This window comes from Ruditapes philippinarum, unplaced genomic scaffold (genome assembly GCF_026571515.1).
Source record: "Ruditapes philippinarum isolate M1 unplaced genomic scaffold, ASM2657151v2 ctg2577_1_1_1_1, whole genome shotgun sequence".
Classification (NCBI taxonomy): Eukaryota; Metazoa; Mollusca; class Bivalvia; order Venerida; family Veneridae; genus Ruditapes; species Ruditapes philippinarum.
Genome location: NW_026856463.1, coordinates 119,920 through 135,441, shown reverse-complemented (window position 1 = coordinate 135,441; position 15,522 = coordinate 119,920). Strand labels below are relative to the sequence as shown.

The window sequence follows — 15,522 nt, the reverse complement described above, 5'->3', positions numbered from 1 at the left end:
ACGTTACAATTTAAAGCAATTATATAAAATTTCATATTTTGTATTTTGTTTAAAGTCTTTAACATTAATTTAGTGTATGATTATGATTTTGATGCGCTTAAATTAAACAAATGAAATAAATGAGTGTAAACAATCAAGAAAAAAGTATTATTAATGTTATATTTACTAAACCTTTAAAAACCTTCGTATGTTTATAATGTATTAAGTTTCATAACATTTATTTACATGATTGCTATTAATGTAATTCGTATCTTGCCTGTCCAGTCACAAAATGTGCAGAAACATAATTTGTAAATTATGTTCCTATGATATGTATTTCCTGTAAGAAAGCAAGGGACAGTTCTTTGCATTTTCTATAAAAAAAAAGTCCTTCAAGGAGCATAACGATAAGTTTTGTATGGTGATAGGATATAGGGTATAGACTTTATAGAGCAGTCAGGAAGTTGTCCGACATTGACATTATGTGTATGTTTTACCTTGTGGCATCAAAAGCGACAAAATGAATTCTTCAAATCTCTTAATGACTGGTTAGAGCCAGATTATAAAAATACAAATCCAAAAGATTTGCAATCAGCATTGGTTCTACACATCTTTGCTGTGTTGTACAAGTTTGGCATGACTTTTTCAATTTATTTTTCTTTTGCTTTATGCAAGGGGTGGGGGAGTATCGTTACAACAACACGGTATATATGGACTTTCCAGCTTTACTTGTTGAGGTCGGGCTAATATGCTGCTCCTCCGTACAATATTCTAGACACGAACGAGCACCTGACTTTGGTAGCTGATTTTGAACACTTTGCGCGTTGCGTTGTCGATAGCGACAACACAACCTTTATCGTTATCGCCTTTCGTCTTGTCGCTAACGATGCACGCCAAACGGGGCGTTGTCTTGCGGCTCGTTGTTGCGATGTCACCCTGTCGCTTGACTTATATATCTACAAAGAGCTAATACTTCGATTTGAGCCGAGCAACAATGTGACAACGCGATAACACGCCGCACGACAACTCGCCGTTTGTGGTGAATCGTAAAAGACAGGACGACAAGATGACAGTGCGACAACGCGCACTTTGTCGTACTGTCGATAGCGACAATATGACGCACAAAAGTGTTCCTAATTAGCCATCATACCTGAGAATTAACACCGACGTATCGTAAGGTAGGTCATCGTATGTACTTTTCTGGCCGTGAGGAAGCTGTAAAATGTAGGACGATACGCCGCTTTTTTTTTCTGGAGAGCCACGAACGTAATACATTTAAGGTGCCATGATATGCATCGTTTAAATGTTGAATTCTGCTTAGGCCAGTGCTAAGGGCTTTGACAATAGCTTGCATTTTTCTGGTCCGTTCATAAAAAGACTCAGTCATATCGAGCCTGTAACATTTTTAACTTTGCCGTTTTAGTTGTTCTTTCCTACTTTGGTATGTATAAAGCTTTATGACAATTTCCATACTTTGGTTGTTTAAAATTATTCAGTACTCATTTGTTAGTTTGTTTGTTTTGTTTGTTTTGGGTTTTACGTCACATCGACACAGTATAGGTCATATCGCGACGTTCCAGCTCTACTGGTGGAGGAAGACCTCAGGTGCCCTTCAGTGCATTATTTCAGGCACGAACGGGCACCTGAGTAGAACCACCGACGTTCCGTAAGCTAGCTGGATAGCTTCCTCACATGAAAGAATCCAAAGTCCCTGTCAGGATTCGAACCCACAGCGGTGAGGGGCAAGTGATTCGAAGTCAACGACCTTAACCACTCGGCCACGGACGCCCCTCATTTGTTAGTATTTGTCGATACCATTGCATCGAGAAATACCCAATTGTATAGTAGAGGTGCCTAAGAATATGTAACAATCGTAACATTAACAATAATGTAGCTGATAAATGTCTAGTATTAAATGCTTCACATGTTTCCATCAGTTTATAGTTTCGAACATTTCCCTCGCAATTATTTACTTTCGGTTTGGTTTACGTCGCACCAACACAAAGCCAAATGACGACTTTCAAGCAAACTGGTAGAGGGAGTATCTCAGGGATCCTTTAGTACGTTACTTCAGACACGAACGGACACCTGAGTTGTACCAACGACGATCTATATGTTAGCTGGATTGCTTAGCTGGATAGCTTCTTTACATAAAAATGTCACTGATGTGATACGATACCAGCATCGACTAGGAGCAATAGATGTTAACCATAAACACTCCGATACCTTAAAATTATCACTTTGTTTGTTACAATAACTTGTATTCCTTTGTCATTTATTTTGAATCGGTCAACATTCCAATACCAACGTATTTCTGGAAACAGTTAAATGTGTAATTACATAGCTTGTCAAAGAAGATTATCGTGACCTGTTACTTTCTATTTATTTATATCTTCTAAGTTATTGTTGCTATTCTACCACACAGCTCTCTTTATGCCTAAATATTCGAAATATTTATTGTTCTCCATTTCTAAATACAGTATTAAATTATCAACTCCATTATCTGAAATCTTTTGGTAATATGTTTCGAAGTCATTTAATATGCTATAAAGATATGTGCCACATTTTAGCTATCAATACATCAAACGTAATAGGAAAAACAATATTTACAGCTTACAAATGCATCTACTTCCGTTTCTGCAATATTCTTATTAATATTTCATATCACATTAAATGTTACATGATAATAATCTATTTACGGTGCAGTATCATATAAAATATTATTAAGTTCCAGGAAAGAATGTTTTCAAGAATATTTAATAATGTTTACCTCTATACATTTCACAGAAAGAAATAACTGTGTAATGTCATTTTATAACGTGTTTTTCTAAGGCTAACTCATATTTGTAATATCAGGTCATTGGGAAAGCTGGAGAGGTTGACAGACCGCCGATATAGGACCACAAATTAATGTGTTAAATTCGTTGTTAAAACACGTAATTAATGAACAAGAACAAGCAAGTGTGAGTTTTAATCGCATAAGTTTTGAAACATTTAATATTTTAAGTCAAATGACCGTTAGAAGTATAAAGTTATATGTAAATATTTATAAAGAAACCCAAATAAAAATCATTACAGCTTGTATTAATTTCTAGGAAGATTCAACACAAAGAAAACGAATATTACATAAAATTCAACTCCTCTTTACCGAAGACATTCATAAGTTAAGTTATGGCAAACATATGACAAATAACACTAATTTTGCCAGTTTCAAGTCGAATACAAATTCTGAATTACATTTATATGCACGCAACTATATGAGTACAATGAATCGTTAAAATAAAAGTAGATATCAATCGGTTGATATATAGAGGATATTCAAGTTTTATTTCTATAAATACAGGATTTATTTTAATCAATTGGTATGAAAATAAATATTTCATGAGTGGCGGTAGCACAAGAGTTTCCAACTAGAGTTACGAATAGGATATTTATTGCTTAAGAACTTTCTGTAAAATGTAAAAATACCAGTAATACTCAAATACATGTTTTCTTTAAAAAGTAATGGCATTTTAAGAACAATATTGCCTATATTCCGTAAAGAAGGCACTTGTCACTATGGTCTTTCTGTAGCATAACAAACGTATAATAAAAATGTTTCTTTTATAACCTTAGGTCGTTAAAGAAAACGATAATAAATGATTGTCAGCTTCTCCAGGTCAAGATTTGCTTCAAGACATACTAAATTGTAAAAGAGATGTCGAGATAAATATTTAATATGACGGAAACGTGTCATTTACAATACTCTGATCAAAATCTGGAAATGAATGTTTACTTTAGTTTTTTTTTAGAACATTTACCTTTTGAAGATATTTTGCCTGGTTTTACGTCGCACTAACACAGTAAACTTTACTGGTGGAGAAAGATACCGGCTTGCCTCAGTGCATTATTTTAGGGAATAACTAATCACGATTTGGCACCTGAGTAGAACCTTTGGCGTTACGTTGGCAAGCCGGATAGCATACTCACACAAACAAAATTGAAAGTCCCTGGCGTTATTCGAATCTACAGAAGTAAGTGGCAAGTGGTTTTAAGTCAGAAACCTTAACAACTTGGCCGCGGATGCCCCGTACCATTGAAGAAAAGTCTCTTGCTGTTACAGTAACTTGTATTACAATAAATATTTGTCTGGACCAAGCGGTGAGTGTTAGTGTACTAGATTGTGTCGGAAAAGATAAATATGTATTTTAGATATCTTGTCGAAGATAGTTACCGTGTCAATATGTATCATATTTTATTTATATACTACGTTAGGGGTAAATTATATTATTAGCTTGTTACCGATAGTTGCTCTTGACAAAGACACTTGATTTGCTTTAGTCTCCTTCAGCGAGTGTTTTTGTTTCAATGCATCATTCTCTTTCGTTCACTCGTTCGTTCGTTCGTTCGTTCATTCTACTTTTAACTGAAATGCTTTACTTTTAGATATAAAAAAGCTTCATACTTTAACGCCCGTAATCACTTATATAATTTGCAAAGATTAAGATTATCACTTGTTAGTACCATAGAAAGGTAAATATCAGTGCATTGTTCATCGTACACTTATTGTCGTATGTCCCTACTTTATGTTAAACCATTTTATATCAATTCATTATAACTACTTAGCATCGATTTAAAACTTTGTCTCAACCAACAACATAAAAATGCGAAATGCTTGCTGTTTCTGTCCGATTGTTGATTGTCGTAAATTAGTTTTCTTTTAAGAAATAATGAACGTGTTTGATACGACGTGTAAGGAATGTGATTCTAAGAACGTGATTTATGTGTAATTTCAACGGATACGAATCATTATCAATGTCCTTCGAAATTATCAAACGGAATGAATATATGTAGCAACATATATTTAAAAATTACAGTTATTTTAACAGCTATAATGAAATAATTAGAAATAATAATATGTTTTAGTTGTGAATATTGCAAAATATGATTACAATATTATTCATCAGTTAACCTGTCGCAGTAGGTGAAAGATGTGATCCGATTTTAATCATTATAATATTATGCCATCGTTCTATAAACATTTAGCTTAAACACCAAAGAGCAAAAGTGCCGGATTATCCTCCTTACCACATTTTGTTGTATTTAGAATTTCAGGAATGAATCCAATAAAGCGTTTAAATTTATCTACCTGAAGTTTCATTGTAAAATAATTATTCAATTAGCTTTAACAATATTTTACTTTCATAAGACATATAAACAGATGTAAATACAATCAAATATAATTAATATTAATAGAATGTTATTGTTATGCTTTATCATTAGAAGTATTTATTGTACACAATACATGTGTATTTTTTTAATTTCTTATAAAATTATCAACTCCATTAAGTAAAAGCCAGTATTTGTTTTTCTTGAAGTCATTCAATGTGTTATGAAAATATTTTCCATTCTATAGCTACCCATACTTATATCAAAGTTACACTTTTGCAGTATTTTCGGCTTACTAATACACCTGCTTCCGTATTTGTAATATGTTTGTTAATATCTCATAACACATTAAATGTAACATAATTATAATCTATTTACAGTGCAATATTATATAGAATAGTGTATTAAGTTCCCCGGATAAGGTGTTATCAAGAATCTTAATAACATTTATCACGAGAAAGTAATCATTGTGTGACATTTAACAACTTGTGTTAAAATAAATTGTAAGCTCAATAGCTCATATTTGATACATATTTAATACAGCTCAAAAGCAGCAGTCAAATTCCCTTTCACCGTGTTATTTGGAAAGATTCTCGTCCCTAAGTCGTTCTTCATGTGTGTTAAGTTAAGAAAAAACAAAACAAATTTGCATCTCTTATTAAATATTTTAACATGTAATAAATTCAGCGATTCCTACATTCAAAAAGCAATGAACTAAATTCTACATAGTTTTTGGGCTCTGTTGATATATAAACAATGACTAAAGGTTACGACTTTAATGTAACAAACGTTTTACAAATAACTCGCTTTCCATCTTTAAAAGTAAAATATATTGTATTTATGTCCGACTTTTTGTTATTTTTTTATCTCTGTAATATGAATTTATCACTGTAGTAAAATGAATACATTCATGTTGAGAAAAATCCGTTTTTAAATAATATCACGAACAATGATTGAATTAAATGCGTATTGGGCCTTAAAGTAATATACATGATTTGTACGTAAAACATTATTTGAAAACTCATTGAAAATTTCTAAATTATTAAGTATCATTCTTATTTTGGAGCTATTTTCATAAAGAACCGTATGCACTTTTGAGTTAACAAAACAATTAAAATTAGAAATCGATTGTTTTAAATTAAAATTTCAAATGGAATCATTTTGTAACAAATGTATTTAACATAGAGATCTAATTCGGCGAATGAATATGATACTACACACAGTGAAATGGTTTTATAAGTTGTTTTGTTGACTACTGTTTGTACCAATGGGATAACAGCTATATTTATATCATATAATAATGAAAGATGTTGGTAAAAACTAAAATTTGACATTTGTAAAAGATATATCCTACTTGCCTTCAAAAATAAACACATACATAATTTTTATACACAATTACATTTCTTACAAACCCGTTACAGGAAGTTTATACGACAAACATAGCAACGAAACATACGGCAAGTACGATTTGGTTGAAACATATTTATTTTAGCTCGATTACGAAAAAAGTTCTTGCAACTTATATTAATCACTTTCGAGTCCGGTTCCGAGAACAAACAATTGACCAGATTAAGGGTCGAACCCATGATCCCTGTGTTGAGAGGAAGACACCAGTAGGCCACCGCAGATAAAATTTAAATGTTTTATATGCTAAGTTAATTATTTGAATATAAATGTATTCATGCTGTGATCACAAGACTAATAAAACATAAACCATGATAAATTATGAAAAATCTTTTTAAAAAGTTGTTTACCTATAAACATCTGTAAAATCTTGAATATGATAGAACGTTCTACAGTTATGGTTACTTCGTTTTTTCTTATTGGTTGATGACATCGTATTGAAATAAATCCGAATTACTCGCACCAGACGATATTTTTTCTAAAAAGTCCCGCTGCTGACAGCTTTAATTATAAATAAAACGAGCGCAGATGTGCATTAATGATATGGTGAACCTAATGGCATTTGTCTTGATAACAATTATCTACAAATGACAGATATCAGTTATTTTTCTAACATCGACTAAATCCGTATTTGTTTCATTTGTCAATCTTCATTTTTAAAACCAGAAAATAAATAAGATGTGGTATCCTCATTTTGGTCTTTAAAATTGAAACAAACATGGATTTGCTCCTTTCCTTTGTACATGTTTACGGTGTAAAATTCAAAACAATTTTTCTTAGAAAAAAGACGAGTACTTATTTAGAACGCGTTCTCTTATTTAAGTTAATCTTACATCACAAATTGAATTGGTTTTTATAATAACGACACACATACTTATGACATGCACTGTGTTTCTTCTGATAATGTACGAAAGAAACTTTCTTTATTAATTTTAAATGATGTCCTTGCTACGTGCGAAATATAGTTCATTATCATTAATTCTTCAGAATAGGTATTTGATAATATTTTTTTTTACGTGGAAAAGGAATAGATTATCGGGAAAAATCCTTCAATTATAGCAAAATACTCAATTTAATCGATTACAAAGTAATAAAATTCTCATTTATCATTGTGTTTCCTAAAGAAACTCTAGTATCACTGAGATGAATTACGTTTTTCTTTTTATAAATTTAAAGGTGCTCAATGTAAAAATCTAATGTAATTATCAATGTTTCAAGATTCACATGCATGTCTGAAGAGTGTAACAGAACCGTCTTTTGTTCTTTATTTGCGTGCATTTTTATCTTTTAAGAGTATTGTCCAATTTGGGAAAATAAATTGTTGTAAAGGGCAAAAACAAACGCAATCAATTGTGATAACATCATTCATTTTCGATTAATTATTTCGTTATTTTGGCAATATTCCTTGTACATATAACATGTATAATTGAAGTCATTGATAATATCTGATTACGTAGGATTTACGCCTTCTAAAACATTTACATATTATTAAGTAAGAGAGTGCAATTGATTTATAAAAGAAATCATATTCATACTTATGCTTTAAATGTAAGATATCCTGGATTGTTAAGTTATTTATTTATTGTTGGAATATGTTAAATTGATTTGAGCAATAAAGTTAATGGACAACATCACAAAATTCACTTTACTTACTGTTGGTTACGTGCACATATATTCTAGTTTTATACATATTACATACATTAGCATTTTTCAGAGTCAAAACTATTTCCGAGCAGGTGTTATTAGCAATAACACAATGGGAAATGGAAGAGGTAGTGGTAAAAGTGTTGGAGAAAATCTTGTAATAATTGGTAAGCAGTTTCCAACATATGTTTATAACGTAATAGAGACAATATGGATTATTATCCTACCGCATATCCAGTTAAAATAATTTGGTGAAATTAATAACGATTGCCAAAAGGTGTCTATCGAACTATAATTTCAAAAGTTACAGATTGTTTCATGAATATTCTTAACGTTAAAGTGACATTATGCTCAAATTCTCAATGTCATGTTGAGCTGAATCAAATATTTCAAAGATTAAGTGTTGTAACGGTGATTGACAAATAGTTGATATTGAAGAATGTTAAGGATAAAATGTAGTATGTCTTATATGTAAAGATTGTCTCACTCTGTTTAAAAATTGTACGTTTCAGGTAAATTACCATAGATTTTTTAAAGCAATTTCGTTGGACCTTGTGAATTGTTTATCGTTCATGCGAATTGAAGGAATTATAGCAAAATTCATATATATTTTGACTTTCACCCGTTCACTCACTATATACCAAAGATGGACATAATGTCACTTAAGAGGCACATTATTCCTCAGAAACAGTCATTTTCCTTCGTTAGTTATGGCAATTATGGTTTTTATTTTAATTTGCTGAAATAATAATTTTGGAGCATGTAAGATACTTCTACCTTTAGAAAAAAGCGTTGAATCGGAAATTATTTATCATAAAAATAGCAAAATGTAACACAAAGTTGTATTTGGACTTCCATCAAAAAATCTAAACAATTATAACATTGTTAATTGCTAAAAAGTAGAAAATGGGCCGATGAACGTTTCGGAGACTATAACAGGGCATCAAAACTAAAAACTCTGAGATTATGGACCTTTCATAGTTGCAATTATTTGGTGATACCATTTGAAATTTAATTAACCTTTATCGCTGTACATGCATAATGTTATATGATTTCACAAGATAATCATTAATTGTTTTTTTTTCAGCTGTTGTTGGCGGCATTGGTACATTTTTACTTTTAGGACTTGCAAAGTTTGTTGTCGGTATGTATTTATCGATTGACAGAAAACATTTTACATGTTTAGTATCAGATATAATTTTTAAACATTAGTAGTAGCTTTAACGAAAAATAAGATATCATCATGCTTTTTTACTTCAATGAATGTTGTGTACCTCACAAAATGAATCGTTAAACTGATTTGATTTATTATGTTTGATAACAATAATCCAAAACTCACATTCATAATTGATTAATTTGTGCCTGATATTAACAGTTGTTCTGGATTTTTCTAGTTAAGGAGTGTATTAAGAACTAAAGATGCAACGTTGTAACATAGAATGACTTTGTTTATTATCACACATGATTATTGTAGTACTACGTAAATTAGAATAAAATGTTCCGGAACAAAATATTCCACTACTATTTTCACTTGGTTTTTGATTATTTGGGGCAAGTTTCTCTCAAGGTAAATAAATGGGTAGGTAATTTTCTTTCTTTTCTAGGTATTTTGTATACATTCTGATCATAATATATATCACGTAAACAAAACTTTTGCAATCATGATTCATCAAAGATATAGCTTTATACACTTTATAATCGAACTTGTAATTTCCGTGTTTGAAATCAAACTAGTTGAAGTTACAGAATTCAATTCATAGTTGCTTTTTTTGGGATATAGGGAGGCAGGATATCTTCTCATGTATCTCACGTGTCTTCATGCATTTCTACATTTGACATCACCTTAGTTTAGAGTTATAGTAGTAAATGAATAAATTAATGTGTTTCAAAATTCAAGATACTGATGATTGTTTTCTGATTGTTTAGGTATGGATAATATTTTAATAATACATATCATTTATTTAGAGAAACACTTACACTGCGTGACAAATACGTTTTTAATGCAAATGTAATGAGAACTCTTAACTTTGTTTTGTCAGGTATAGTTTACAGGAATGATTGTCCGGCAAATCCTTCAATTCCACGGTATATGAGCGGATCTGCTAGTTTCGAAACTATCTCTGATATCATTATCGGATGCATATCAATCTCTACTGAAATACAAGAGAAGGGGATAGCCGGTGCAGCAGTTGAACATCTCATTGGAATAATCGTCGGTGCGTCGTGTTTTGTATTTGTTTGGTTTTTTTTTCAAATAAGATAACATACACGTCAGATTAAACTATTAAATTATGCCTTCAAAACAATTATTTTTTGCTTCTGTGGAAGGGCAACAATTTTATTATGTTTAAATTATTGTTTTAAAATATGCTGTATACCTATCATCGCCTTAAAAAGTAGTGCTGAGTGTGAAATTTTTTGTCATAAACGTAGCAAAATGTAAACAGAGTAGAATTTTGACTTCCATACAAAATACTTAATCACTTTCATTGTACTTATTGTGAAAAAACAAAAGTAGCCGAAAAAGATGTGTGTGTGTGTTTCAGATAATTGGCCAATAAGTATCTATTTTGAAACTGTGACACCAATATTGAAAATATTTCAAAATAAAAAAAGTATTTCTGTACAATGGGCCTTAAACATTACATTTGATACAAACTATTCAATATTAAGGTATAAATTCATAACACAATAACAATAATTTAATGTTTGATATCTGCAAAGTAGATTAACTTTCTTAGTTATAATTTCATTTCAAATGTTGTTTATTTTTTCATAAAGGGAGCATTTTGGTCTTCTCGGATTATTCATACTTAGCTGATGGATGTGATGGTGCCAAGGAATGTTGTGACGAGAATTTTATCAAATTTGCACTCAGTGTTTCTATAATTGAATGGCTACTGTTATTGGTACCTGTTGTTGTCTTTATTGGCTTTTGTATATTTGGTTAGAATGATTCGATTCCTCAGATAACTTTGAAGCGTTCATGTACATGTCGTTTGGTGTAAAACAACATTGAACTTGAATATAGGCAAAAATAATAGAAAAACGCTGATCAATACACTTAAACTAACATTGTTCACAATTTTGCCTGAACCGAACTCTTCTTCACACATTTTAAAAAGGGACGTATTTACTGATTTATTTACCATTTATATTTGACAAATTGAATGTTATTCATAATGTCTGATATATATTTTATGTCAAAAGAGTTTAACACTTAGTAATACATGACTCTATGGAACGCCATAGCTGCCTCATGTTGTTACATTTCGTTTTATTTTTCCCTAAAAGCATCTTATTATGTATAATAGAAGTGTTGGCTTGCCAACGTTTTATGAGAACCTGTCTTAACGAAGTCTTGTTAGGTCAAATATTCATGTTCTCTTGCCAAAACGTAGTGCTGACTTGTCTAAACACTGTCGTATTATTTGAAAACGTCATGTTATCATGTGCAAATCCGCTGTTAACATGCCAAATGGAAGTCTTACTATGCCTAACATGCACGCCATTTTTTCGAATTAAGATTTCAATATGTGTGAACACAGACTTGTTAAAATGTTGTGTTGAATTGTCTTGAAATTGTCTTATCATGTGGAGCAGTAGTGTTATCTTGTCGGAAGTTGGTGTCATCTTGTCCAAATAAGATCCTGGTATGTTATGACACTATTGTATTATGTTATACTGTCGTTTTGTCTTGTCCAAATGTGGTATTGACTTGTCTAAACACCGTCACATTTTGTCAGACTGCCATGTCATTGTGTTCAAATTCGGTGTTATCTTGCTTAGAGAATGTCTTTTATGTCAAAATAGCATGCTGTCTTGTCCAACTGTGGTGGTAATTTGTCTAGAAATTGTCTTATTATGTGAAACAGTAGTGTTATCTTGTCGGACCTTGGTGTCAACTTGTCAAACTCATGTATTATTATGTCGGCTAGTAGTGATATCTTGTTCAACCGTTATATTGACCTGGCTGAGCGCTGTCCTGTTTTGTCAAACTGTTATGTTGCTTTGTATGAGGTGGTGTTATTCTGTCTTATTGTGCCAAAACATCATGTTTACTTGTCTTAAACTGTTGTAATCATGTCTATAAAATACTTATTATGTGAAATATTAATGTTGACTTGCCAATAAATTTTGTTTGTTTGTGTAAAAGTTATTTTATTATGTCAAACAGTATTGTTGATCTGTCGAAAGATGGTATTGACATGTCTAAACACTTCCTTATTATCTCAGATCGCCATGCTATTTTATCCAAACTTTATGTTAACCGGCCTAAACACCATTTTATTATGTGAAATAATGATGGTATCTTTACAAATTATGGTTATGCACTGTTAAAACGCTATTTTAATTTGTTAAACTGTCATGCAATTGTGTCCAAATGCAGATTCAACTGGTCTATATTTGTCTTATTATGTCAAATAGTCATATCATCTTGTCGAAACGTGGTGATGTCTTTTCTAAAATTACTAACGTTTTGTCAAAGTGTCATTTTATTTTGTCAAGGTTCAGTGTTAATTTTTCTAAACATCGTCCTTTTATGCCGAAGTATCATTTTTCATTTTCAAATGTGGTGTTTACTTGTTGAAACACAGTATCATTATGTAGTACAGTGGCGTTAACTTGCCAGTTTATGACGTAAAAATCAGACAGCGCTTTCTCAAGACGGAACTAAATTTTAACAAATTAACACAATTATTAGACATAATAAGACTGTTTCTGTGCTTTACAAGAAAACATCAAATTTCGAAAATATAACAATTCTGTTTTACATTTTAAGAAAGAGTTTAGACAAGTCATTACCACATTCGGCAAGATACCACAATTTTTTGACTTTATAAGACTGAGTTTTAACCAGTCAAAACCGCTTTTTGACAAAATAGCATACAGTTTATCATAATAAGGCATGATTTAGCCCAGTCAACACCCCATTTCGGCAAGATAATTCGAATATTTGATATAAAAAGACAACTCAGTATTGTACGTTAGCAAATTAACACAGTTGTTTGACACAATAAGACAATGTTGAGACATTTAAACACCGTATTTTGGCGAAATTCCATGGCAGTTTGATAAAATAAAGCTGTGCTTTTACAAGTCAACACCAAGTTACGACAAGAGAACATTACTGTTTCAAATGATCAGACAGTCCTTTGACAAAACAGCTCCACAATTTGACCAAATATCGCGACTAGTTGACATAATATGACACATTTCAGACAAACCAAAACGACATTTTGACATGATAACACTACTGTTGGAAAAAATTAAACAATGTTAACACAAGTCAACATCACATTTTAAAGAGATAAGACTACTTTACGCATAGTAATGCAATGTTTAGACAAGTCGTCACATTACATTGGCATTACAACGCTTATATTTGACATAATAAGACGCTTTCTGGGCAAGATTAAAAGAAATATAATATCATGAGGCAGCTATGGCGTTCCATATGACTGTATGCTTAAAAATGTCGTTTAGTCGTAATCATTTTACATTTTTACGGTAACATACACACGAACAACCTACAAAAGTAAGATTTATATAATCTTCCGTGAAAAACCTATTGTCACTCTTATCGATGTCTATTGTGTTTTAAATGAAAATTGAATTAAATTCATTGGTCTTTTATTCAAATAAAGATGAGATCATAAGGTATCTGTTTTTTAAAGTATGTTAAGATGATCAATATCTTCTCTTTATTCTTTTCTGCTACAGGTAAGAATTGTTTTTGGTTGGTGCGTAGATGATAATAATATCATTTTTTCAGGCAATGATAAATCATTAGAATAGAATGCAGGCGACGTTTGAAAAAAATGAAATAAAAGCAGATACAAAAGAGAGCTGTTCACTTGCTGAAATGTCTTAAACTGATATGGTTCGCAGTTCTACTCTAGTTTACAATTACACAAATTGAGTAACAATATCCTTACACTGTTAGATTCATAAATTGTTAATTTACAATAAAATATTTAGTTTTAGTAATTAAGCAGTATATAATTATCAACATGAAAGGTAGTAAGAAAAGTTGTCATTGCTATGTTGATAATGTGTTAACGTGGAACCTAGAGGTGTCATTTACTGGATTGTGTAGCTCGCTTTCAATCACAAATATACAAAACCAGCATCAATTATAATGTCACGTGTCTTTTGATGTAAAGGGACCTATACAAATATAAAGCAGCAAATGAAAAAATAATCATTATGGTAATTGATCGTTAATAACGGTTACAAAATATGGACACTTTTAATTGCAAAATTATTATGAAATAGTTTTCCCTTAAAGCCTAATTATGCCTCAGAAATGGATAAAATTAATGGTTACGTACTTCTTTAGAATGACTCAAAATGAGTTTCATAAACGTTTAATTAATTAAATAACTTTTAAATAATGGCTTTAAAGTTATTAGACGCTTGTTACTTGAAGAAAGTAGCGAAAAATATGAAGGATTATTTTCATAAAAGTAGCAAAATGTAAACAAATGTACTATTTTAAATTCCATACAAAATACTAAATCGCTATAATATGTACTTATTATCAAGATGCAGTAAAATCAAAACAGGTTTCATGTATTTGTAAGTATCTGTAAGTATCTTTTTAAACTATAAAAATACACCAAAAAATAAAAGATTGTGAAAATTCTTGGGTAAAATTAGCCTTTAACTAAGACAATGCTATTTTCTGACATTGTTCTTTTCATGGTTATCGTGCTGATGGGGACATATAACTTGAACTTAAAAGCTTAAAACTAATTGACCAGGCATTTATATAAATTAGCATATCTAAGGGACTGTCTCCGTGTTAAGAAATTTGTTCATTTGAATAGACACATATGTGATGTAAGAATTATCCCTTAAAATGTGGGTACGACTCTTTCTTACTCAATTGTAACACTGGTTTCATCATCCCGTTGTATAAATGGGTGTCCTGCTGGGTTCCTTTCTGGTGGTCCTGTGTTAGGGGATGCGTCTACTGGATGCCGCCGTTCCTTGTTTATTTTATTTTTTCATGTTTTAAACCAGATACTGTTAACTAATAACAAGGCGGGAAGGTTTATCATATTAAATTCACTTTCTTTTGCAATTCTGAACGACTTTATTTATCTGAAGTTTATAACATTTTAGTGCAAGTGATATTGACGCAAAGTAGCAGAATTGATAAACGTTTCTTCCCTTGCGCACCAAATAAAATGCAAATAAAATATTTTCTAAAATCAATACGTCATTCGTAGATCAATATGTTTTAACAAATAGTGCTTTCCACAGATTCCATCTTCATGGATGACACAAAGGTATACGCCGTATTATTTCTTGGAAAAGGAAGTTACATATTAAATTAAA

The 15,522-nt window shown here is 31.1% G+C and overlaps 1 protein-coding gene across 2 annotated transcripts; it reads left to right on the top strand.

Moving 5' to 3' along the window:
- Nucleotides 1–7,933: 7,933 nt before the first annotated feature.
- On the top strand, nt 7,934–12,475 carry LOC132746635 (uncharacterized). 2 transcript variants are annotated; one of them, XM_060735857.1, is made up of 5 exons: nt 7,934–8,023; nt 8,246–8,342; nt 9,263–9,319; nt 10,215–10,391; nt 10,957–12,475. In XM_060735857.1, the coding sequence occupies exons 2-5, from the start codon at nt 8,288–8,290 to the stop codon at nt 11,124–11,126; spliced, it is 459 nt and encodes a 152-aa protein (XP_060591840.1). In that variant the 5' UTR covers nt 7,934–8,023; nt 8,246–8,287; the 3' UTR covers nt 11,127–12,475. The 2 variants fall into 2 exon arrangements, with proteins under 2 accessions (XP_060591840.1, XP_060591839.1); XM_060735856.1 differs by lacking the exon at nt 7,934–8,023 and having other exon boundaries at nt 8,063–8,342.
- Nucleotides 12,476–15,522: the final 3,047 nt, after the last annotated feature.

Coding starts and splice junctions, on each gene's coding strand:
- LOC132746635 (XM_060735856.1), top strand. CDS start 8,153: ATGGACAACATCACAAAATTCACTTTACTTACTGTTGGTTACGTGCAC. Junction 8,343..9,262: donor AGAAAATCTTGTAATAATTG/GTAAGCAGTTTC, acceptor TTTTTTTTTCAG/CTGTTGTTGGCGGCATTGGT. Junction 9,320..10,214: donor ACTTGCAAAGTTTGTTGTCG/GTATGTATTTAT, acceptor TTGTTTTGTCAG/GTATAGTTTACAGGAATGAT.